At 37.9% G+C, this 27,138-nt stretch overlaps 1 protein-coding gene across 1 annotated transcript in view; it reads left to right on the forward strand.

The window, feature by feature from the left end:
• The window catches only part of Katnbl1 (katanin p80 subunit B like 1), a 35,027-nt gene that overhangs the window by 2,266 nt on the left and 5,623 nt on the right, over nt 1-27,138 (forward strand). Inside the window, exons 2-7 of the mRNA NM_024254.3 lie at nt 22,685-22,800; nt 23,282-23,322; nt 24,598-24,877; nt 26,110-26,228; nt 26,907-26,957; nt 27,048-27,137. Of these exons, the coding sequence (NP_077216.1) occupies nt 22,699-22,800; nt 23,282-23,322; nt 24,598-24,877; nt 26,110-26,228; nt 26,907-26,957; nt 27,048-27,137 (683 nt within the window). The 5' untranslated portion in view covers nt 22,685-22,698. The remainder of the gene's footprint in view (nt 1-22,684; nt 22,801-23,281; nt 23,323-24,597; nt 24,878-26,109; nt 26,229-26,906; nt 26,958-27,047; nt 27,138) is intronic.

Below are 27,138 nucleotides of genomic sequence, written 5' to 3' on the forward strand. Positions count from 1 at the left end.
ATAGGTAAGTAGGAATGACAAATTTTAGGAACACAACTAGACTTCATAATGACATTAGGAGTGGTTTAGAGTTCTCCCAAAGGCTGTTCCAATCCTAGAGGAGAGGTGTGTAGGAGATAGGCAGGAGCTTTAAGAATGCTAAAATTAAGGTAAGAATCACTAAATTTTATTTTATCTAAATGTGAAGATAACAAAAATTCATTTGAAATAGAAAATGAACATAATAGAAAATAGAAAACAGAACATAAGCAGAAATAAGGGCCAGCAGGATGGTTCAAGCAGCCAGAAGTGCTTGCCTTGTGAGTCTGATGACTTGAGTTGACTCTGCAATCCACATTAAAAGAACAAAAGAGACCCCCAAGAGGTGGGTGAGGTGTCACAAGTCCATAATCTCGTCAAACGGGAGGCTTAGGAGACGTGGGAGACAGAGAATTCCCCAGAAACTTGAGGGCCACCTTACCTGCAGTATTATTGCAGCATGGTAAAAACAAGAGAGACTCTAACTCTAGGGCTTGGAGAGATGGCTCAGTGGTTAAGAGCACTGACTGCTCTTCCAGAGGTCCTGAGTTCAATTCCCAGCACCCACATGGTGGCTCACAGCCATCTGTAATGGGATTCAGTGCCCTCTAATGGTGTGTCTGAAGACAGCCACAGTGCACTCATATACATAACTTAAATATTCTTTTGAAAAAAAAGAAGGACTCTTCAGCAAGGTAGACGTGAAAGCCAATTCCCTTAAAGTTGTCCTTTGACCTCTATTTGCACTCTGGCATGTGCATGCACACACAATATTTAATAAATAATTTTAAATTATTTTTTTAAAAGTTTAAATACATCACTTATAAATACCCCAATAGAACAACTGTTAATGTTTTGATGTATGGCTTCTTTTGAAGCTTTTTAAAGGCTGATAGTACTTTTCTTTTTATAAAACTGGGATTATGGGCTAGAGAGACAGCTCAGAAGTTAAGAGCAGTTGCTGTTCTTGCAGAGAAACCAGGTTGAGTTTCCAACGCACACATCAGATGGCTTATAATGTACTGACTCCAGTTCCAAGGCCCCTGTTCTGGTCTCTGCACATACATGTATGTGACACACATTCAGGAAAGCCCACACACATAAACTAATACAAATAAGTACATTAAAAATACATATCTTTTCATTGTTTAAACAAATACTTTTTTTTTTTTTTTTTTTTTTTTTTTTTTTTTTTTTTTTTGATTTTTTTGAGACAGGGTTTCTCTGTGTAATCCTGGCTATCCTGGAACTCACTCTGTAAACCAGGCTGGCCTCGAATTTAGAAATCCGCCTGTGGCTGCCTCCCAAGTGCTGGGATTAAAGGTGGGCGCCACCACTACCCGGCTAAACAAATACTCTTTAGGGGACAGGAGAGATAGTTGATCAGTGAAGAGTTCTTGTTCTTGCAGAGAACCTGGGTTCAGTTCCCAGTACAAATGTGGTGGCTCACAGCCACCCATAATTCCAAGGTTAAGCAATCAGATGCCATCTTCTGACCTCTGTGGGTGTCAGGCATACATGTAGTGCACACACATACATGCAGGCAAGTCATTCATGCATATACAATAAACCTAAAAGAAATTAAAAGTTAAAAAATACTTTTACAGTCACAGTATTTGGGTTTTTTTTGTTTGGTTGGTTTTGGTTTTTCGAGACAGGGTTTCTCTGTGTAGCCCTGGCTGTCCTGGAACTCACTTTGCAGACCAGGCTAACCTCGAGCTCAGAAATCCGCCTGCCTCTGCCTCCCAAGTGCTAGGATTAAAGGTGTGCGCCAACACTGCCCGGCACAGTATTTGTGTGTGTGTGTGTGTGAAGTAACTGGAGATACAGCAGAATGCTTATCTACCATGCACAGTGACCTAAACTAGGTACTCAGCATTGCTCCCCTCTCCCCCCCAAAAAAAAGAAAGAAAAAAGATTATTTGGCAACTGGGGACTACATAGTAGGGCCGTGTCTAAATAAATAAATAAGTCAGGATTAAAATCTTTGACATTTCAAGGTTTGATGTTTCAGAAGCCAATAAAAGAACAGTAGAAACAGTGAAGTAAACTGTATGCTTATAACTTTCATTCTGGAATGTGAATTGTATTCACATACACAACATAATGAGAATGTTTGGTCTGTAACTCACTACGTAAATGAGGCTGGTCTGGAATGCAGTGATCCACCTGATTGTGACTCCCAACTGATGGGGTTAAAGTATTTACCACCACACCTGGCTCCTCCTGAGATTCTATGAAAACCCTCACTATCAACTAATTCTTTCCCCACACTCCTAAAGTTAGTTGTGTTTCCCTGCTTTTACTTTTTTTTTTCTTTCTTTCCTTTTTTTTTTTTTTTTTTTTTTTTTTTTTGAGACAGGGTTTCTTTGTGTAGCCCTGGAAGTCACTCTGTAGACCAGGCTGGCCTTGAATTTAGAAATCCGCCTGCCTCTGCCTCCCAAGTGCTGGGTTAAAGGCTTGTACCACCACTGCCCGGCACTTTTTTTAAAAAAAATATTAAGTTTATATTTCAGATGGCAAGCTTTCTGCTTCACTCTCTTTTCAAAAGATTTTACTTTTTTTAAACTGTTGGTCATGAATCAAAGAGTAAAGGGCTAATTTTGAGTTTTTGTTTTTTAATGTACAGATGACACAGTTTTACAAACTGATTATAACTCCCACCGTCACTTTTCCCAGGGGAATGGGAAATTATTTTTAAAATGTACAGTTCATAAAGAATGTCATAAAATATACCAATCAGTATTGCTTTTTTATCATTCATTTTGCTTGATTGCTGTTGTGTAAGTAACAGCAATCAAAACTAATCTGTGATTGTAATTGTTAGTTTTTTGGTTGCTGTGACAAATACCTGAGAAGCAATTTAAGAAGAGAAAGGTGTGTGTGTGTGTGTGTGTGTGTGTGTGTGTGTGTGTGTGACAAATACCTGAGAAACAATTTAAGAAGAGAAAGGTGTGTCTGTCTGTCTGTCTGTCTGTCTGTCTGGATTTGAGGTTTTAACTAAAGGTTGGCTGGATTCATAGCTTGGGTCTGATGTAAGAGAACTGGCTGCTCTTCCAGAGGTCCTAAATTCAATTCCCAGCAACCACATGGTAGCTCACAACCATCTATTATGGGACCTAATGTCCTCTTCTGGCATGCAGAAGTACATGCAGATAGAGCACTCATATACATAAGGTAAATAAACCCTTTTTTAAAGAAGCCTTTATTTAAAATAATTCATTTATCAGCCATTTGACCATATCCAACTTTAAGGTTAGTAAGAGCCCAGGCTTGGTAGTACCTGAGAATCTAGCACTTGGGAGGTGGGGACAGGAAAATCAGCTCAAGGTCCTCTTTGGCTACATAGCTACTTGGGGGCCAATCTGGGCTACCTGAGACCTTGCCCCCCGCCCCCAAACAAGCAAACCCCAAAAGGATGATAAACCAACCTATCATTTATCTGAGAGTTAAACTAACACTGTTCCATGACACAATTTAATGTTTACCATATTTAGGAACTTATAATTTAACATTTCCAAATATCTTTGAATTTTCTTAGTGTTCTTTCTTGACTGATCACTGTCTCATTTTTGAGTGTATTGTCCTGTGAGTAACCCACTTTCCACTGACTTGTGACTAAAAATACAAGGAAGATTTGTCAAATTTAGAGAATGGTGCAGTCCTTTAAAGTCTGGTTTGGTATTAAACCCTGGGGAGTTTTTTGTTCTTAAGGATAAACTTTGCTACTTTGAACTGGGATGCATATGTCTGCTCTGTTCTAATACTTTTATAATTATGAAAGTAAACTTTACACATTGATAAAAATTTAGTGAAATAATCATTGAGAACCACAGGGCAAACCCTGTTCAATAGAGGCTGTAAGAAGATCTTATACGCAACTAAGGAATACTGAGAGTTATGGAGTATAGATAGTATGTATAACAGCTCCCCTCCCCCAATGAGCCCCTTAATTGGTTATTTGGTACCAAGTAGTTAGTCTTGAAATCATCTACATCCAAGTAACACTACACAGACTAAAGCAAATAGTTAATATATTTAGATGTGTATATGTAAAGGTGATAATGATAAAAGAGGCCAGAATTTGAAGAGGGCACAGCATGAAAGGCTGGAGGAAGGAAATGGTATAATTACACTTTAATCCAAAGTTTAAAAGGACAAGGTTGTAAAGAACTTGCTTTAAACCTATTTTCTATTTCTTTTTCTTTTAAAAAAGAAATTTAAAAACATTTATTTTGTGTGTCTGGGTATTTTGTCTGCATATATGTCTGCACCCCCCTGTGTGCCTGGTGGCCACAGGGGCCTTTGAAAGAGGGCTTTGGATCTCTTGGGACTGGAGTTACAGATGGTTGTGAGCTACCGTGGGGAAGCTGGGAATTGAATTCAAGTTCTCTAGAAAGGCAGCTAGTGCTGCACCGAGCCATCTTTCCAGCTCCATTTTGTATTGCACAGTTTAACTTAACAGTTTCCTTGGTAGAGCGTGGTGATCCATATGCTTCAGCCATCATTCAGGAGGTAGAAGCAGGAGGTCTCTGAGTTCCAAGCCAGCCTTGTCTACCAAGCAAGTTCAGAACCACCAGGGCTACAATAGAGATGTCTTGTCTCAAAGAAAAACAAGAAAACCAACAAAACAAACAAACAACTAAATAAAAAAAAACCCAAAAGGCAGTTTTCTTGCCAAGCTCTTGGATAGATTTTCAGTAATATCATCATGCTATACTTGAATGACAGAATTCCATAACCAGAAAGGTTGGGAAGTTTAAAGCTATGACCAGCAATGAGGTAAGAAAGTTCTAGTTGCTGAGAAGAGGGGTTGGGGGAGAAACACTATATAACACCAAAAGTTCTTAGAATGGCTTCAGAGTTTTTTTTTTTATACATTTATTTATTTATTTGTTTGTTTGTTTGTTTGTTTATTTGTAAGTCAGGGTTTCTGACTGTCCTGGAACTCACGTTGTAGGCCAGGCTGGCTTCAAACTCAGAGATGTACCTGCCTCTGCCTCTGCCTCCCAAATGCTGGGATCAAAGGTGTGCTCCACTTCAATCAACTTTTTATAGTTATTTTGTATTCTTTCACGTGATTTTTTTTATCATGGAAAAGTAGTTTATTTTACTTAGTCCCTACACTACTACTGTGAAAATAGCAAGTTAAGTAAGATCATGCAACTAATAAACGACTGTAATAGAATTTAAATTCAGTGACTCTGACTTTGGGATTTTTTTTTTTTAAGACAATTTCCTGCTCCCTGAGCCTGCTTCATTGAGATTACACTTGCCTGATCTGTCCTGTATTTGTATTTCCTGCTCTACTGTATTGCCTTTTCTTTTTAGCTTAGTAATACAAGAAAATTATAACCTTACACTATTTTTTTTTTGCATTTAGTGTGTGTGCCCATTTGTGTGCATGCCATGATGCACCTGTAGGATTCAAAGGAAAACTTGCAGGAGTTGCTTCTCTTTCCACTTACGATGTCATGTTTGGCAGCAAGCACTTTTAGCCAGCCCCCTCACTTAATCTGGGATTAGACTAAAATTGTATGTTTATATGTCAGTTTTTGAAGATTAAAGGAATGATAATACAGAATCATATTTTAAGGGTGTATAGCTCAGTAGAAGGGCACTTGCCTAGCATGGGCTATTTATTTAGCACACATATTACGGGTGGCGATAGTAATTTCTACCTTTACTAATAAGAGCCTGATGTAGAAAAGTCTTTGTAGGAACAGCTAACAGTCCTTGCATATTTGCCAAGTTTATTTTGTTGTGGATTTAGTAAATATGACAGTTTAAAATGGAGTTGCTGTTACAAAACAGAACAAGGAGTCACAGATGGCCTATAGTCCCAGCTCCTCTGGAGGCTGGGGCAAAAGGAGTGCATATTGGATACATTTCTCAAGAGGAAGTTAAAAAAAAAGAAGGAAGAAAGAAAGGAAGGAGAGACAGAGAGTGATTAAATCATATATATATATATACCTAAAGATTTATGTATGTATGTATTTATTTATTTATTTTATGTTGCTGTCTTCAGACACACACCAGAAGAGGGCATCAGATCCCATTATAGATGGTTGTGAGCCACCATTGTGGTTGCTGGGATTTGAACTCAAGATCTCTGAAAGATCAGTCAGTGCTCTTAACCGCTGAGCCATCTCTTCAGTCCCTAAATAAATAGTTTATATTTTAAAAGGCCTGGGACCATAGCTCAGTAGTAGAACACTTAGTTGCCTGGTGTATGCAAGGCCCTAGGTTCAGTTTCTAGGTTGAACAAATGAGTACTTTTTTTTTTTTTTTTTTTTTTTTTTTTTTGGTTTTTCCAGACAGGGTTTCTCTGTGTAACCTTGGCTGTCCTGGAACTCACACTGTAGACCAGCTGGCCTTGAACTCAGAAATCCACCTGCCTCTGCCTCTGCCTCCCAAGTGCTGGGATTAAAGGTGTGCACCACCACACCTGGCTGAGTATTGGTTTCTATGAGAATTATTGGAATATTGCTTTGGCTAATTTTAGTTAACACAAACCTAGTCATCTGGGGAGAGGGGACCTCAGTTGAGAAATTGTCTCCACCAGAGTAGCCTGTGGGCAGTGCTAGTCTTAGGCAGCTGTGGAGGAAAGGTAGCTGAATGTGATGTGAGCCGGGGAGGGGGCACCATTCTTCTGTGGTTTTTGCTTCAAGCTCCTGTCTTGGTTTCCCTTAATGATGGACTGAAAGTGGAAGATGAACTCTTTCCCAATTGCTTTTACTCATGGTGTTTATGACTACAACAGAAAGCTTAACCAGGAAAACTGTGTTGTATAGTCTATTTGAAAGCAAATGGCTTAAACATTTTATTATTAAACTACGTACTGATTTGAAAATTAAAGCAGTAAAAAACTAAGTCCTGTCTCCAGATATTTACATTTTCAGGTTTTTGTGGTTACCTCTGATAATGGTTAATATTGATTACCAGTTTGATCTAGGATAGTTTAGGAGACAGGCCTCTGGGCATGCCTGTTGAGGGATTTTCTAGATTATGTTAATTTAGGTAGAAAGACTCATCTTAAATGTAGGTGACACTATTCTTTGAGGTGGGGTCTGGTACTGAGTCAAAAGTAGGAGACCTGAGCAACAGAATTCCTCCCTTCCTTCCTTCTTTCTACCTTTCACTGCAGTCTGACTAGCCCCTCAAGCTTTTGCCACCATGATTTCCACATCATGGTGACCTATACTTCTGAACTGTGAGCAACAGTAAACCTTCCTAAGCTTTGCTTTTTGTCACATATTTTGTCATAGCACTGAGAAAAGTAACTACTGGTGTATCATTTACAATATTATATGGATGTGCCTGTGTGGCTATGTGCACATGATTGCAGAGGGCAGGAATGCCCAATATCTCTGGTGGTGGTGAGCCACCTGTTGTAGGTTCTGGAAATTGAACTCGGTCCTCTGGGAAAATAGTACACTTTTAAATGTCCCTAAGATTCAGGTCTAATTGGGATCTATTCCAAATGCTTCGGTGCTCCATAGGATATACTGCTTCTGCCTTCTAGTAACTAGTACCAACCACAGCTTTTTTTAGTATAATTTTTGTTGGCTTGTCACTCCTCTCAGAAATAAGACATATGTTACCTGTTCATATTTTGACACATAGTAGGGAGTGAATTAAGTGTGGACTATATGTTATGTTTTCTTTTCCACTTTTGTTTATTTACTTTCATTAGTTGAGATCTGGAAAGGCTACAGTATCTTATAGATTTTGTGTCCAGTGGCCTTTGCAGGAAGCCCTCTGTGTCCGTGGGCCAGGAACCAGAGTTACCTTTCCCAGATCAGTCTGGTTTAGGTTGGTTTGGTTCAGTTTGCCTCCAGGAGTCACTGTTATTTTTGTTTTAAACACATAAGCACATTTCTTACCTAAGGAGAACTCAGCTTCAACTTTCAACTCTTTGAGAAGAGCTCTGTGCTCTCCTTGGTGCCGGAGACCTCACTTAGAGCCAGCAAAAATGGCCTTGCACCACAGCCTTCCAGATATATTTGCCTTTTAGAAGTTTTGTTCCCAGCAGGCCTTTTCAGGCGCCAAGGTGACTGGGTTTTTTGTTTGTTTGTTTGGTTGGTTTGGTTTTTTTTTTCGAGACAGGGTTTCTCTGTGTAGCCCCAGCTGTCCTGGAACTCACTCTGTAGACCAGGCTGGCCTTGAACTCAGAAGTCTGCCTGCCTCTGCCTCCCAAAGTGGCTGTTTTTATCATTTAAAATTAAACCTCAAAATACCAGTGTTTTGTGATTACACATTTGTTCACTCAACGGGGTGTGTATGCACATGTGTCTGTGTGTAGTGTATTTATACATTAAGTAGTAGCTGTGAAATTGCATTTTAGGTAGTATATGTTAATGTATGCAGTCCCTGTCTATCAGCAGTTTTATAGTGTAGCGATGGCTCAGTAGGGAAAGGTGCCAAATCTGACAGCCTGAATCCAGCCCCTGTGACCTACACAGTAAAAGAGAAGGCAGTTTTTCACAAGTTGTCCGTTTGACCTCTACACACATAGTAGCATTTGTGTGCGCATACAGACATGTAATTTAGGAAAAAAAGTTAAATGTTTTAAAAAGCTTTGAAGTTTATTTAGCCAGAGGAGACAGACTAAAATCAGCTAGTGCTCAGCCATAGCTTACATTAATCCCTCATGTATTTGTTATCTGCCAAAGGCAGAAACTGCAATATTAAACTGAGTGTTCTAAGAGATGGTATAGGAAACCTTGCACCAAGACCAGAATCAAGAAATGCTTTGGAAAAAAAGATTCAATCCTCATAGTAAGAGAGGCTTTGATAAAGCGGAAAGGAAGAAAAGAAATATTTCCTGGAGAAGAAACATTTTGTTTCAACACAAAGGCAACATTGACAGAGACAGAATATGTCTATTACAAAAACTTGGGAAATGATAATTAATGTTATGTTTTCTGTATTGAAGGACATATACAGTAAGTCCCTATCCTTTTCCTTTGTAAAACAGTTTTAGTGTCCTCAGAGTTTGTCCATGTCCTGTGTCTCTCCCCACATTCTCCCCCTGATCTCATGTCATTGTCCCCTTAGCCCCCTTCTTTTCCTTTTGATTTCTGTGTAGTGTTCAATACCACTCTTCTGCCAAATTGCCTGCTACTTTGGAATCAGCTTTGACTCTCAAAATATTCTCTCCTTAAGCCAGGCATGGTGGTATGTGCCTGTAGTTTCAAAAAGTGGGAGCTTGGAGCAGGAAGATCAAGAATTTGAGGAGGGGGAGGTGCTGCTTTGAGATTGCTCAGGATGGGTAAAAGCACTTGTCTGCATAAGCCTCCACAAAGTTGTCCTCTGAATTCCCATTAGTGTACATGCATGTACATTGTGTGTGTGTGTGTGTGTGTGTGAGAGAGAGAGAGAGAGACAGAGACAGAGAGAGAGAGGGAGGGAGAGACAGAGAGAGCACGCAAGTACGTAACACCACCACGAATAATAATTTTAAAGTTAATTTGTACTGAAGAGATGCCTCAGTGGGTAAAAGCACTTGGTACCAAGCCTAATGACCTGAATTCAGTCCTCAGGACCCATATGCCAGCTGTAGCTATATAACAAGTTCCAGGTCGGCCTGGGTTATATAATGAGACTCTGTTTCAAAAAAAAAAAAAATTCCCCTAAGATCCCATTTCTCTTTGTTTCAGTTTTCTCCTATATTAAAACAAAGGTACCGTTTTGTAGGTTTTTCATTCTTTTGGAGTTAAGTCAAGGCAAATTATATAAATAAACATTTTTACTTTTATTCATGAAAACACTAAAACAGCTGGTTCCCAAGTTACATGGATAGTTAAAGGTGGAAGCTGGAAAATTCTGCCTGGTTCTTTTGAACCTGGTCTTTAAACTGCACCGGTCTTTTAAGTTTTAAGAGAGTCTTTAGTTTTTACTCAGTAAGCTGTGGCCCATACTACTACACAGTGAGCAGTAAGGTTCCCAGAGAGTTGAGAGAGCGTGGAAGGAGCCCAGAGGTGTCTGCTGATTGAGCTTTGTAAACTCCCACATGCCATTGCATACACAGGGCACTGAGGGCATGTTCAGCTTGGTCTACACAGTCTGATCCAGCCCACACAGTTGACTACTAGAACCAGTTGGTCTGGCTTTGGTAATCTCCATTCAGAACGCATGTGTGTTCTGGGTGTTTTAAGGAACATTTCAGAAACTGTCAGGACTCAAGAATAGACTGGTTTCCTAAAGGGAAGACAGTGGGTCTGAGCCCACCGTTACTTCTATCAAGCAAGTGCCTGATGTATGAGCATGCTATAGTGAAAAGCCATAAATTCTCTCCTCTATTTTTTCCTATGTGCTGGGGATTGAGCCAAATTCTTGCAGATTTTCTACCACTAAGCTACACAACAGTGCTATTTCCCAATTTCCTTAAAGGCAGTTATTAAGATACTATTTCTATGACTTGTCACTTCCATATAGTAGCACAATCATTACTATAGTAAAGTATGTAACATCTCTCTACCCCCAAAATTTTCTTATTCCTTTGGAGAGAACTTTTCCCTGCTTATTACTGATATGTTTCCTTCCACAGTTTATATTTTTGCTATTTAGAATGTCATGAAAATAGCCTTTTACATTTTAGTTTCCTTCACTTAGCTCAATATAGTTGAAGTTTTTTCATGTTATATATGTCTGTAGTTATTCACTGTGTTTCTATAGTTTTATAGTTCATTAGTTGATAATTTTTATAGAAAGAAATGATCAAAAAAATAGATGTAGGACAGTAAACATTAGAACTGACTGAGGCCAAACATCCATACATCCTGATTGCACGGGACAGACTTAGTTTGTGCCTGTTGTCCTAACAAGCTTTTTCATGATGCCTCCTCTCATTCCCAGCAGTGTCTTGGTTTGGATGGTAAATTATTTAGTTAATCCAAATGTGACAGGACAAGATGTGATCATACTTCATAGGCTTTCTGGTGGTGTTCAATTTGCTTTCCAAACACTAAATCATACATATTTATGTTTTATGTAAATGCTATGAATGTTAATAGCAATAATATATATAATCTCACTTTGATCGTCACAATATTATTTATATTTTACATTTGAGAGAATAAATTCAGAATAGAAGGCCCTCCAAACTCATGAACTAGAAGGTTTATTTATATATCATCTATATATGTATTCACATCTGTTAATTGGGAGACATTGTGGTTTATTAGTTAAGATTAGAAACAGTAGGAAGAGAATCCCTAGACTCCAACCCCAACTCTTTGCATTTTTGCTGTTGATTTTAGGGCAAATTCATCTCATCTATACAAAAAAAGTACAAATGTATGTATTTATGTCTGTGTGTGCACACAGAGAGGTCAGTGCCTGACACCCAGCAGATCTCTTACGAGATTACTTAACATTACTGTAGTGGTGCATTTCCTTCCCAGCCCTCCTCCTGCCCCATTAGAAATAACAGGGACTCCTCATGTGTATTTCCTCTTTTTTTGAGGGATTATCTCTTACAGCCCAGGCTAGTCTTAAACTTGCTCTATAGTAGAAGATGACCTTAAACTCCTGATCTTCCTTCTCCTGCCTCTTAAAACCTAGAACTATAAGTATGAACCACTGTTCTTGGCTTCTCACTCTTAAAAAAATAAGAAATAAAAAGTACCCCAATAGTATGGTACCTGATAATGAGGGTGTTCTGTGCTTAGATAGTTTAGTGTGTGTGTGTGTATATATATATGTGTGTGTGTGTGTATATATATATGTGTGTGTGTGTGTGTGTGTGTGTGTGTGTGTGTGTGCGAGTCCAAAGACACTGGTAGCCAAGACTGGGAATCAGAGCTAAAGAACATAATTGAATGTCTCAGAACCTTTTAGGTATACTAGATTTCCAATAAATACTTTAACATGCAGTGTAACCAGGTTTACTTGAACAAAGTAAGGCATCCTTAAAATGTATGTAATTTATACTTGGCTTAGTCAGGGTAGTATTGCTTTGATGAAACGCCATGATCAGTAAGCAAATTGGGGAGGAAAAGGTTTCTTTGACTTACACTTCCACATTGCTGTTCATCGCCAAAAGAAGTCTGGTCAGGAACCTGACACAGAGGCCATAGAAGGAGTGCTGCTTATGGCTTGCTTGTCCTGGCTTGCTCAGCCTGTCTTTTTATAGAACCCAGCATTACCAACCCAGGCATGGCTCCACCCATAGTGTCCCCCATTGATTACTAATTGTGAAAATGCCCTACAGTTGGATCTCATGGAGCCATTTTCTCAACTGAGGCTCCTTTCTCTGTGAGGACTTTGTGTCAAGTTGACATACAAAACCAGCCAGTTCAAAACATAACTTTGGAAAATTCTGTATTTGTATTTTCTCCATAAACACTATAGTTGTTATTACATAGGATGATTTATAGGGATCAGGAGAAGACCTGTAGTGGGAAACAAAGAACTAATTATTTTTACAGTATTTTAAAAAATATTTATCTATTTATTTAATGTATAAGAGTTCTCTGTCACTGTCTTCAGACACACCAGAAGAGGGCATCATATTCCATTACAGATGGTTGTGAGCCACCATGTGGTTGCTGGAAAATGAACTCAAGACCTGGAAGAGTAGTCAGTACTCTTAACTCTCTAAGCCATCTCTCCAGCCCATTTCTACAGTATTTTAGGCTTGAAGTGATGGGGCTTTTCTGACAGTAGAAAAGGGAAGTCAGAATGGAATTAGGAAATATTTTGATGGAAGATTCTAGAATCTTAGTGGCTTGGTGAAAGGAAAGGAAGAAGAATAAAAATAACTCCCCAGTTTCTAGTTGGAGAGAATTTTGGTTGTTAGTAATTCAAGTATGATAGGAGGTACCATTATTGAACTGACAATTGAAGAGATCTGTTTTAGACATGTTGATTAAAAACTAGTGGTGGGTGTGGAAACCAGTTTGGTACAGAAAAAGTTACAACAGAGCCTAGATCTAGAAAAGTAACTGAGTCTGTGAAAACATGCCCCCTCAATGTTCGTGTAGGGAGAAAAGAGTTGTTGAAGGAAAAGTGACTCAAAGAAGGGAAGTGAGCAAGGAGAGTCCGCAGAGTTGTGTGGGAAGCTGAGGATCATGGACTGGTGAAACAGCTGACTAGTGATGAAGGAATAGCCTTAACATTGGCCTGGGAGCTCTCCATTGAACATCGACTGCTAAAAGGTTTCTGGTAGGGGTTTTATTTATTGCAGTGGGGAAGGTAATTTGTTTTTCTTTTTCATTTTTTTTTCTTTTTTTCATTCTTTGATGTTATTTGTTTTGTTTTGTCTTGTTTTGCCTTTTGAGACAGTCTTACTATGTAGTCCAGACTGGCCTTGAACTCACAATTCTCAGTCTCTTGCTTTAGCCTCCAGGGTACTGTAATTATAGACTGTCACTATTCCTGGCTCCCATATAGTTGTAAGCGATAGACTTACACATGAGAAAACAGAATAAGGCAAAATTGTAAAGGGTTAAAGACCAATTGGAAGCTAAAAAGCACTCATTGTAGAAATTTGGCAGGAAAGGAAAACAGAAAGAGTATAGGAGCTGATAGGAGAAACTGGAGCATGCTTGAAAGCAGGCACAGGGGAATCGGTTCAAAGTGAGAAAACAAAGAGAAAAAAAATGAAGCAAGTGGGCAGAAGTAAGAAAATTAGATTATATTGTCCTAATTTTGGAAAAGTTAAAAGGACTGATCGCATTTAAAAAAATCATACTTTTAGAAAATAGAAAAAAAGTAAGTTATTGAGAAGATGGAAGATGGCCCATAGTCCCTCTAGCAATAACTTTAATTAAAGCTGTGTTGTGTTGTTTTACAATGCTTGGGATTGAATTTAGGCCCTCAAGCATGCTAGGCAAGCACTCTACCATAAGAGCTGTGTCTCCATCCCCAACTTAAGTTTGGTAATTTCTTTTAACTAATTAAACATACTTTTAAACAGACTTGTAACATAAGCATTCACAGGGTACACGTGCTATTTTAATGCATGTACACATTTTGTGTTGTTGAATCAGGTTGCACATATCTCCTTGAACACTTACCCATTTCCTTAGGGTGAAAATATTCCGAATCTCTTCTGCTTGACTTTTGAGATACACAGTACATAATTGTTACCTACGGTCACTCTGCTATCCCAGAACTTCGTATCTCATATTTACCTACAACTTAGAGCCTATTGATCAGCCCAGGTCTTCCTTCTGCTCTCAGCCTCTGTAAGGTCAGCTTCAGTAGATTCCACATAGGAAATTACAAGTTATTTGTCCTTTTGTCTCTGGTTTATTTCACTTACAAAATCTCTGTTTTTATACAGGTGGCATAAGTTGTAAGACTTCATCCTCTGTGGTATTCCATTGCTTATATTTACCACATTTTCTTTATTCATTCACTAATAAATAGATTATTTCCATTTCCTGGCTATTGTGAATAGTGCTACAGTAAACAGAGAGAAGTACAGTTTTCTATGGCAAACTGAACTGTTTCTTTTGGATAAGTACCCACTGTTGGAACTGCAGAATCATCTGAGCATTTTTTATTATTTTGAAGAATTTTTGTACTTTTTTTTTTTTTTTTTTTTTTTTGGTTTTTCGAGACAGGGTTTCTCTGTATATCCCTGGCTGTCCTGGAACTCACTCTGTAGACCAGGCTGGCCTCGAACTCAGAAATCCGCCTGCCTCTGCCTCCCGAGTGCTGGGAGTGCTGGGATTAAAGGCGTGAGCCACCACGCCCTGCTTGTACTTTTTTAATAATGATTATGCAATATACAGTCCCATCATTGGTGTGCAACAATCTCTTTTATTTTGTAAAATTTTTATTTATTTAGTGTGTGTGTGTGTGTGTGTGTGTGTGTGTGTGTGTGTGTGTAGGAGGTTGGGGTTGAGTGCATGTGTGTCTTAGTCAGAGGACAACTCTTGAGGGATTGGTTCTTTCCTAACTTTACGTGGATTCTGAGGCTACATCATGGAGGTAGGTCATCAGGTTTGTGTAGCAAGATCCTTACTACTTAGCTATCTCACCACTCCAAGGGGTTCCCTTTTCTATATATCCTTGCTAGTACTTGTTTTCTGTACTTTCTGATTCTCGGTATTCCTAATGAAATATAGTAATAATCCAGTATGGTTTGATTTGCATTTCCCTGATGATTAGTGATGTTAGCTAGCACTTTAATCCTCCTGCTGACTGTTGGTCAGTTTAGGTTGTGTTAGCTGCCACTGCTGTGACATTCAGAATACCCGAGAAAGCCACCTGAAAAGAGCAGAAGTTTACTTTGGCTCACTTTCAGAGGTTGTAGGTTGTGATTACTTGACTCCAGTGCTATGGTCCTGTTGCAAGACAGGAAATTTTGGTCTGCAGAACCTTGTAGAGCAAAGCTGTTTATTTCACTGTGACCAAGAAGAAAGAAGACAGGGGAGTGACCAGGGGCTAAGAGATAAGAAGTAGGCTGTCAGTGACCTACTTCCTCCAGACTCCACAGTAGGCCCTATCTTCTTCAATACAGAAGACTTTCAGGGACATTCTAGGTCCAAAGTGCAATAAGATTCAGAGCCCAATCTTAATTGAGCTGCTTGATTTTCTTTTCTTTTTCTTTCTTTCTTTTTTTTTCTTTTCTTTTCTTTTCTTTTCTTTTCTTTTCTTTTCTTTTCTTTTCTTTTCTTTTCTTTTCTTTTCTTTTCTTTTCTTTTTTTTGAGACAGGGTTTCTCTGTGTATCCCTGGCTGTCCTGGAACTCACTTTGTAGACCAGGCTGGCCTAGAACTCAGAAATCCGCCTGCACCTCTGCCTCCCAAGTGCTGGCATTAAAGGCGTGCGTCACCACTGCCCGGCTTTGATTTTCTTTTTTTCTTTTTCTTTTTACTATTGTATTTTTGGAGTTCCTTATTATTCTGAATATTAACTCCTCATCAGATTATATAATTTGCAAATATTTTCTCCTATTCTTTAGGTTGTCTCTCTGATGAATGCTTCTTTTGTGCAAAACCTTTTTCATTTGATGTGATCTTATTTGTCTTTTGTTCTTTCATTTTGGGGTGAGGATTAATAGAACTTTTATATTAGTCAGGGTTCTCTAAGTGAACAGCATTGGTAGAATGAATATACAGGACTCATTTGAGTGACTTACAGCCTGTGATCTGAGTAATCCAACTACAAATGTCTCTAAAGGGAAAGGCAAAGGATCCTGTCATTGTGCTGTCCACAGGACTGGATTTCTCGGCAGTCCCAATCTGGTGCTCTAGTCTTGGAGGCTGACATCTTCAGTCTCTTGGAACCCCTAAGAAGTAAGTTCTAATATTGAATGTCTCAAGAACAGGATAGAAGAACTTGCCAGTGAAAGTCAGGGCAAGCAGGCAAAAAGCAAAAGTTTCCTTCTATGTCCTTTTATGCCACCTGAAAGTATGGCTTACATTTAGTGTGAGTCTTCACCCATTGATCCAATCAAGAAGATCTCTCAAAAAGCATGTCCAGTTGCTTGGGTTTTAATTGATTATAAATGTAGTCAACTTGATAACCAAGATTAAGCATCTGTTTTCTTTCTTTTTTTTTTTAAAGATTTATTTATTATTTATTATATGTAAGTACACTGTAGCTGTCTTCAGACACTCCAGAAGAGGGAGTCAGATCCCATTACGGATGGTTGTGAGCCACCATGTGGTTGCTGGGGTTTGAACTCCGGACCTTCGGAAGAGCAGTCGGGTGCTCTTACCTGCTGAGCCATCTCACCAGCCCAAGCATCTGTTTTCAATACTGTTGTAATAGGCTTTTGTTGTTGTTATTTTTAACATTGTTAAGATTTGTGGATGTAGCGGATCAGACTCAGTGCCCTGTGCATGCTTAGCAAGCCCAGTACCATTGAAGTACACCCTCTAATGCCCTGTGCTTTAAAAAGACAATTTTTAGAAATTGTACTTTTCAGGACATTTTCTGGAAGTGATTTGGTTTTGTTTGTTTGTTTGTTTGTTTGTGAGTCTCTGTGTACAAATGGACTCTTCTGCCTCTGACTCTGAGTACTGGGATTATATAACAAGGTGACCAAATGGATAAGGCATTGCATTACTGAACTTATTTCTTGTTTATATATTTTATTATTATAGGGCAGTGATTTTTTTTTAAGCTCCAATTAAATGTATTTAAGAGGGAGGAGGGAAGGAAGAAGGAAAGATAGTAGCTAAAAACGGTTCTGATCCTCATGGCTCTTAGGAGATAACCACATGTGGAAGGAATTCTTGTATAAGGAGAAGTGTGTCTTTCTCAACAGCTTGTTTTGTTTTGGTAGAGAAATTGCCTAGTTGGATTACGGGTTAAGTACAACGTGAATAGTCAATGTAGTATATGAATGTAGAGAGAAAGCTAACTTGGTCTTGAACTGTCCAGGCATGTTTCATTCCTGTGTAATGAGTTTCCCTTGTTGTGAGAAGGCAGGGAGTATCTGAACACTTTGAGCTGTTTAATCTCTTGGTTTGGCAGCCATTATAAGAGTATATGAATAGATCCCTTTTTATCTTTGAGGTAGAAGACAGCTACTGTATAAAGAGAAATCATCCCGTGAGCTTCATTATTATGCTGTTGTTTTTCTCAATAGAGCTACTCATTGAAAGCATTGTGATATTGTAAGAAAATGCATGCTATGTCTGATGTTTAGAAGTTGTACACAATGTTAGAATAGCTGTCCCTTCTCTGCTTTTATTCTCTTAGGGTCCTGCTTATGTTCTTCTTTGCTTATGTTCTTCTTTGCTTATTAAGAGTTGTTTGTTTGTTTTTTTAATGAGTCTTCAACCATTTCAGATTCTTTTCTTTTTGTGTCTTATCAAATAGAACTTCAAAAACACAGAGAGAACTTGAAACTAGTTTCAGTAGCATTCCTAAGTGCTTCTGGGGGAGAAAGACAATTCTATCTATATTATGGGTCTAGAAAGGTGCTATTAAATGCATGAGACATGGGTAAAAAACAGAGTGTATAGCTTATAAAGCCTTATTGTGATATAAAGTATACACCATGAAACTTTTAAATGTGCAATTTACTGATTGTAAGGACAGACTAGAACATTCTCCAGTCCCAGTAGATCTTTAGAGCATTTATTTCTGTCACTGAAAAACTCTGTGCCCCTGTGTAGTAACTTCCATTCCTACTCCAACTTGAGAAGCAACAAACAATTGGTTTTCTGGCTGTATTTTATTTCCTATAAGTGGAATTTTGTCACAGTTGTACCGTGGTCTCTTACTTACAGGACTACTGCTCATGTGTATACTGAATTATGAGTACCTAGTTCCTTTTTGCTCTAAGTAGTGTTCTACATAGATGGGTCACATTTTATTTGTTAACAGGGTAATAAACATTTACCAGTGTTGATGTCTCTTGACTATGCTCAATATTTGCATACAAACTTTTGTGTCAATATGTTTTCTTCCCCTTCAGTATATATGTAGGAGTGGAATTTAACTTTAAGAAACTGCCAGGGCCTGGAGCTTTCTCCCTGGGAGAGCACTTGCCTTGCATACATGTCACTCTAGATATTCATCCCCAATACTGAGAATGGAAGGGAGACCATGTCATGTTATTTTATATGATGCTTGACAGTCCTTGGTTCTCCATCTTTCTCAGCACTTATTTTTGTCTTCATTGTATAGCTATCTAGTGAGTGTAAAATAGTATTTCATGTAGTTTTGATTTTGGTTTTCTAGTGGGTAATGTCTTTCTTTTTTTTTAAAAAAATGCTACCTTTGTGGTTGGGTTTAGCTCCTTGAACACTTACCCATTTCCTTAGGGTGAAAATATTCCGAATCTCTTCTGCTTGACTTTTGAGATACACCGTACATAACTGTTACCTACGGTCACTCTGCTATCCCAGAACTTCGTATCTCATATTTACCTACAACTTAGAGCCTATTGATCAGCCCAGGTCTTCCTTCTGCCCTCAGCCTCTGTAAGGTCAGCTTCAGTAGATTCCACATAGGAAATTACAAGTTATTTGTCCTTTTGTCTCTGGTTTATTTCACTTACAAAATCTCTGTTTCTATACAGGTGGCATAAGTTGTAAGACTTCATCCTCTGTTTTAGCTGTATGCCATTTCTTTCTGATTTTTTGACAGCTACCCCCCTTTCACTTAATGGATACTTAGTATTTGCTTTATTTATGTATTTATTTATTTATTTTTGAGACAGGATTTCTCTATTAATCCTGGTATGCCATTTCTTTCTGATTTTTTTGACAGCTACCCCCCCCTTTCACTTAATGGATACTCAGTATTTGCTTTATTTATTTATTTATTTTTGAGACAGGATTTCTCTATTAATCCTGGAACTTACTTTGTAGACCAAGCTGGCCTCAAACTCAGAGATCTGCCTGCCTCTGAGTCTTGAGTACTGTGATTAAAGATACGTGCCACCACACCCTGCCCAGTTTTTATTTTAAGCCCATTTCATTTTTGCAAATCCTTTTTTTTTCTAAGCTTTCTAACGTGTTCCAGGATATATTGGAAAATTCCTTCCCATCTCTCGCATTAGAATTTATTTATCTTGTGTTATTGTTTTTCAGTATTGCTATTAGAAAGGAATATTTTTTAAGATTTATTTATTATATGTAAGTACACTGTAGCTGTCTTCAGACACTCCAGAAGAGGGAGTCAGATCTCATTACGGATGGTTGTGAGCCACCATGTGGTTGCTGGGATTTGAACTCCGGACCTTCGGAAGAGCAGTCGGGTGCTCTTACCCACTGAGCCATCTCACCAGCCCCGAAAGGAATTTTTTTAACTGAATGATTATTACGCTCACATTTGACTAAATAGGATGTTGTAAATTTCCTGAATTTGGGGGGGAAAGGAGTGTTTTGTTTTGTTATTATGAGGCAGGGTCTCTCTGAAGCTATGTAAACTAAGCTGGTCTCTAACTCACAGAGAAACTATGTAAACTAAGCTGGTCTCTAACTCACAGAGAAACTATGTAAACTAAGCTGGTCTCTAACTCACAGAGATCTCCTGCTTCTGCTTTTCAGTGTGCTGGGATTAAGAGTGTATGCCACCACACCTGGTCATACTGCCGTCTCTAGTTTTTCATAGTTCTCTGAATTTGAAGGTGATGTACCTTCCACATCTGCTTTCCTTCATTATGGTGTGTACTGGCTAGTTTCATGTCAACTTGACACAGGCTGGAGTTGTCACAGAGAAAGGAGCTTCAGTTGAGGAAATGCCTCCATAAGATCCAACTTTAAGGCATTTTCTCAATTAGTGATCAAGGGGGAAAGGCCCCTTGTGGGTGGGACCATCTCTGGGCTGGTAGTCTTGGGGTTCTTTAAGAGAGCAGGCTGAGCAAGCCAGGGGAAGCAAGCCAGCAAGGAACATCCCTCCATGGCCTCTGCATCAACTCCTGCTTTCTGACTTGCTTGAGTTCAAGTCCCGACTTCCTTGGTATGGAAGTGTAAGCTGAATAAACTCTTTCCTCCCTAACTTGCTTTTTGGTCATGATGTTTGTGCAGGGATAAAAACCCTGACTAAGACATGGTGACTCAGATGGAGCCCTTTTCTCTAGGAATTTGTGTTCTTCAGTTCTGTATAGTTTTCTTAAATCTTCTCATTGGTTTCTAATTAGTCTCTCTATTCTTCCTTGTACTTCCCTTTTGTTTGAATGTTGGTTCCTCTAAACCTGTCTTCTGATTCTTTTTATCATTTGCTTGTATGTTCTGGAAGATACCCTCAGATTTGTCATTCAACTTCTGTGGAGGTTTAGTTTTGTTTGTTTTTTTGTTGTTGTTTCATTTTGTTTTTAAGTTTTTATTGTGTGCGGGTGTTTTGCCTGCATGTATGTCTGTGCATGATGCCCATTAAAGCCAGAAGAGGATGTCAGATTCCTTGTAACTGGAATTGCCGACTATGTGGGCTACTGTGTGGATGCTGAAAATTGAACCCGGGTCAACTAGGAGGAACTGCCAGTGCTCTTAAGTGCTGAGCCATTTCTACATTCCCATCTATTTGGGGTATTTTTTGTTGTTGTTTGGATTTTGGTCTTAATATAGCTTGTTTATGATTTCTCACAATAGTTTTATTGCTTTTTTTTTTTTTTAATTTTGAGACTAGGTCTCACTTTATACCTCTGATTGGCATTAAACCTAAAGAGATCTTGTCTGTTTCTGCTCTCAAATGCAGGATTACAGACATAAGCTACCACAACTCACTCTGTGTGTGCTTGTCTGTATCTGTGTGTAGTTTTGTTAGCTTTGGCAGATGAGCACCACTGTAAACAACATACAGGAACTTCTTTAGCCACTTTGACGATCATTGTATCTGTGTTGTGTTGTGTTTTGTTTTATTTTGTTTTGTTTTTTGAGACAGAGTTTCTCTGTATAGCCCTGGCTGTCCTGGAACTCACTCTGTAGACCGGGCTGGCCTCAAATTCAGAAATTTGCCTGCCTCTGCCTCCCAAGTGCTGGGATTAAAGGCATGCACCACCACCGCCTGACTGTATCTGTATTTTAAAGGGATGTGTATGTGTGCCCACAGGTTTGTGTATATGTATGATTTACTGTAGAGCTGGTCAAAGTTCCCAAAGAAACATCTTGTGAACTCCCCTTGAAGTATATGGGCTTGATTGCAAGCCTTCATAAGTCAAGTGGAAGAAAGACGATAAAGGGATTTGAAATTTAGTGTATAAAAACTTGGGTTTATAATTTTTGTAGAATAAAATTGTAGTCCTGGCACGTGAATAAGAGCACTGACTGCTCTTCAGGAGGTCCTGAGTTCAATTCCTAGCAACCACATGGTGGCTCACAACCATCTGTAATGGGATCAGAAGCCCTCTTCTGGTGTGTCTGAAGACAGTGACAGTGTACTCACATACATAAAATAAATGAAAAATAAAATCTTTTTTTTAAAGAATTTTGTTATATATGTTAAATTAAAATACAGAATTTCATGTGTGGTATATTGAAAAAAACCTACCAAGTTAATTACCACTTTAGCTTTGCAGCTTCTAAATTGTTGCTCTTATCTCTTCTTTTTCTCCATAATGGTAATATTATGCCTTTAAAAATCTTCTTTTTTCATTTTGACAATGTGTTTAGTTCATTGTACTTTTTTGAGACAGGGTCTCTCTGTGTAGTGCTGGCTATCCTAGAACTTGGCCAGCCTTGAACTCAGAAAGCCACCTGTTTCTGCCTCCTGAGTGCTAGGATTAAAAGCATGCACCACCACTGCCTGGCTAGTCTGCTGTCTTGTATTCTATCTTTCTTTTTTTAAAATAAGGCTTATATTGTGGAACCCCTTTGACCTAGAGTCTGTGTTTTTTTTCTTGCCTTGTTTCTCACTCTACAGCAGAACAACCTCCAGACTAGGCTTTAGCCGATGAGAAGTTGAAAAGCCTTTATGTCCTGGGATACTATATGTTGTGCTTTTTCTGTGTTTCAGGTTTTAGAAATATTTAAAACAAGGCTTATATTTGTATTTCTAGAGTTTAGCAGGCAATGGCAAAGTTGGAACATTGAGTTTCAAGTCAACCTGTACTACTGTCTCAGGAAAACAATAATCTGTATATTACAGATTTGTTACACACACAAACACACACACAAAGTATGTCTTTTTTTTTTCTTTTTACTGTTAAGCCTCATTTGCACAGCATAGAGATGTTAATATATGTGCATATACATGCTATGAAAGATTGGACTCTGGCTTTTTAAATTTTCTATTTTTATTTTGTTTAGGCACTTAAGAGATTATGGCATTTGATACTCACCATGTTAAAAAACGGAACTTCTCTAATAGTATTGATCTTCCTAGAAAGAGGATCTCTAACTTCACCAGTAAGAACATGAAGGAGGTAAGTATGGGAGTTTAAGCCATCAGATCTGTTTAATTTCATAGGTTAGATAGAATTAATGAAGCATACCTATTATTATATTCCTAAGGTTATAAGAAAATTTTGGCAAATATACTGTTTCTATAAACTGTGATATAAATGTTGACAAGGAACTCAGAGATGCATTTTGTTCATTCAAAGGGTGATTAACAATGAAAATTTTTTTAAACCACATTAAACTCGAACTGACTTATTATAAGCACCCTTTAAGTTCAGTATATGACTGGTATTGTTTAAAAAAAGAAAAATAATATGTTACTTTGCCAAACATACCAAAATACAATTTTGTGCCTAGTGGTTGAAAACATGGTATTAACACAAAGAAAACATTGGCCCTATCATTACCTATTGAGTTTTAAACTGCATTGTTAACATCAATCATAAAGTTTGCATAACTGTATTAAAAAACTGAATATGATTCACTGTTTACTTTGGCTTTCAGGTTAAGAGATCTCCAAAACAGTTGGCTGCTTACATAAGTAGGTAAGAGCTTCTTTAACATTTGTAGGAAGAATTGAAAGTAGACGTGAAGACATAAAACAAGTAAATGCTCTTTTTTACTATAATTACAGTTAACTTGTTATCCAGCTGTTCCTCTGTGCTGGGCTCTGTACTAATGCATCAGCATTATCTATTCCTTATATAGATGCCATTATTCCTAAACAGTGACAAGAATACTAATAGTCAGAGGAAATATGTGATTTGCTCAGGATCAAATAGCCAGACAGCTGTCAAAATGGCCTGTACTCTAAGAGCAGCTTTCTAAACCATGGGTATCCACGGTATGACCTGGGGTCCCTGGAGGCCAACAGGGAGGGTTTGAAGTCCTTGCTCATCTTGTCCATTTTTACTCTTTTACAAGTGTACAGTATGAGCTGTTCAGAAATAGCATAATATTAAATAACAACAGACAGACAGAAATAAGAATACAGCTGTCGTCTGTTAAACTGAGAAGTAGAAATTGGTACAAATGTGAAACAGCTATTTCTGTAGTCTTTCTGTTCAGAAAAAAATGTGCTCCTTTTGGTAAAATATTCTATGACAGTATGTTTCTTAGCTTCCCAGAACCATGACTTTTTATAAGGAGGAAACATTCTGGGGGCCATTGTGGTAGTGCATGCCTCGATTCCTAGCACTTGGCAAGCTGAGGCCGCAGAATTGTGAATGCAGGTTCAGCCTGAGCCACAGGGTGAGACCCAGTTTCAGGAAAAACATTTCTTTTGGTTCATGGTTTCAGAACTTTAGTCTCTGACTTGTTGCCTTTGGGTCTGTGATTGTGGTGAAAGAAAACTGCTTCCCTATGATGGTAAGGAAGCACAAAGGAAAAATAATAATAACCCCCAGAGTGTCTGGAAACTTGTACTCTATAAGATTTTGTTTGTTGTATTCTTTCATACACAAAATTAAATGTGTTCCAGCATAAAATAAATTTAAAATTTTTTACTTACTAGAAAATGTGTTAGTTGTTTAGAAAAAAGCTTAGATGTCTGAAAAGTGTTTCTGTTTCCATGGCCTTTAATATTTTATTTTAAAACAGAAGCTATTATGTCCTTTTGTTTTCATCTTGTATAACTTACCATATTTTTTATTGCCTTCCCGGTAATTTATAACTTTTATTTTCCTCTTCAAATTAAGAGTTTTAAAATCATTTTCTTCTAATTTTAGTGGATTATAATTGCAAAATGTAGCTGATTAAATTTTCATTTAAAACCTTTTTTCTTTTTTAAAAAATTTTTAAATTTTTTTTTTTTTTTACAGAACAGTTGCACAGGCAGTGAAAAGCCCAGAAAAACTGCGCAAGGTGCTCTACCACAGAAAGTTAGTTCGTCGTTCCTTCCCAAATCCTTGTTACAAAACTAAGCAGTCCCCAAAAAGTGGGGGCTGTGACATGGCAAATAAAGAAAATGAACTGGCTTGTGCAGGCCATCTACCTGAAAATTTACGCCACGACAGTCGGACATTTGTCATTAATACCAGTGATTCTGGGTCTTCACAGACAGAAAGCCCATCATCAAAATATAGTGGTTTCTTTTCTGAAGTAAGTCAGTTTTAGCTTAATTTATTCCTATTGTACTACTAGGTTGCTTTGTTTTGGTTTTGATTTCCTTTTTGTTTTTTCCCTTGTGTTATTCTATTAGCTGATAGCCACTCTTAAAATAATATGTATTTGAATTGTGTTCACTGCCTAAGACAGTTGTACAGATGAACCCCCTGTCTCTAACAGCGTCTGAAATAGAATGAAATACCTGATAGGCTGTTGTAAAATATCCAAAGTGACAAGTTGGCAAAGAGAAATTTAGAAGAAGAGGGTAAAGAGACATTTTACCTTAAAAAGTAGATCATTGTAACCTGTTATCTCGTCAGTTTTGCTGGTTCTTAGAGCTGCCAGTGGTTACTTGATTCAGCAAACCGGCTTCTACATCTTTTAACTGTAAAATTAACCCTAAGGAAAGTAACTATACAAATGTATGCATTTACACACATTACAATGTTTACAGAAACAGCTTAAATAGGAAAAAAAAAACAGAAATAATCTAAATAGTGATAAAGACTAAAAATATGTTACTATTTTTTGTTAAATGAAATCCATATGTATTTTAGCATTGAAAATGCCCATGGATTCATGTTTATGTATAGGGAAAAAAGTTTTTTTAAAATAAGATTTTAAACTTTTTGGTGTGTAACTATATGTACCTATTTGCTATTGTCTAAAGCATGATTTGGAAAGACGCATTCCAGTTTAGTGGCTGTAATTGCTTCTGGAGAATGACGTACTTCAGATACTTTTGCCTTAGGGTAGTCACTTTTTGTCTCAAATAGTTTTGAGCTAAAGTTTTCATAACAGGAATGCATTACCTTATTTAGAAATACACTTAGATGGCACATTCATCTTGCTTGTAGCAGGACCACACTCCAGGCTGTGCTTCCTCTCTCGTGCTATTCATTTGGTAATCAGTAGCCTATGTGCTTACATTGTCTCTGTGCCCACAGCCCTAAAACTCAGCTAGAAATATCTTACTATATAAACTACTGGGATTTTTGAAAAAACAATAGCAAGGAGGGAAGAAAGAAAAAGTACTAAATTTATCCACATCACTCATTCACTGTATTCAACTGTAAATTACTGTATTCCTTTTTGAGGGCCAGTATAAGGCATTCCCTTTGCATAATTCAAGGCTGTGTCTACCAGAACATTTTCATTTAAAAAAAAAAAAAAAGTTGTGTCATGTTTCAGTGTGGTTTTTAACAAATTAGATGATTGCCTTTCAGGTTTCTCAGGACCATGAGACAATGGCCCAGGTTCTATTCAGCAGGAATTTGAGATTGAATGTAGCTTTGACTTTCTGGAGAAAGAGAAGTATAAGTGAACTTGTAGCTTATTTAGTGAGGTGAGTGTGATGTTTTTGTTTCTGTTTAACATTAGTAATCTTTAATGAGATATGAAAAGAGACTTTTAAGAAAGTTTTTATTGGTTTTATTCAAATTTAAACATTGTATTTAGCATCCATAGACACACTATAGTTTAAATTATATTCATCACCAATTTAAGTGTAGTAAGGATACAGAAAACTTTTATCAGATTAAACAAAGCTGTTACTTTTTCTGGTTAGGATTCTTTTCTTATCTGTAAAACTTAAGTGTGGGAAACTTACCATTCTAAAAACAATCCCCTTTGGGAGTTTTAAGAATCAGTCTCCCTCCTCGTTGCATCTAAGTCTCTGAACACTGCCTTACTGGTGCCTACTCCACGCCTCGCTGAGTGCCTCCTTTAAAAAGATACGGCTCATCCTTTCCCATGTCTTTTTCTATTCCTCCACAGCACTTAGCATCAGCATCCTGCTCTATATAGTCTGTGTTCATCTCTCTTTGATCCATTGCTGCCTCCAACACCCACTCAGGCACTCGAAAGCAATCCCTGTCTCTTTTTTCCCTTTATATCCTCAGTACTCGACTCATGATAAATACTGAAGTTGTTCAATATCAAATGCCTCGAAAGGAGGATGGAGACTGTAATATGAATATAACTAAGGACACTGTAAGCAATGGTATCTGTCTTATACTCACAGGATAGAAGACCTTGGAGTTGTGGTAGATTGCCTTCCTGTTCTAACCAATAGGTAAAAACAGTAATTTTTTTTTCCGGAAAAAAATAAGTTTTAAAGAAAAATTTAATCAGTTCATATTTTATAACTTAGAATTTCTTTTAGTTTACAGGAAGAAAAGCAGTATATCTCACTTGGCTGCTGTGTAGACTTACTTCCTCTGGTAAAGTCTTTACTTCAAAGCAGATTTGAAGAG

This window comes from Mus musculus, chromosome 2 (genome assembly GCF_000001635.26).
Source record: "Mus musculus strain C57BL/6J chromosome 2, GRCm38.p6 C57BL/6J".
In the NCBI taxonomy this organism is placed as follows: Eukaryota; Metazoa; Chordata; class Mammalia; order Rodentia; family Muridae; genus Mus; species Mus musculus.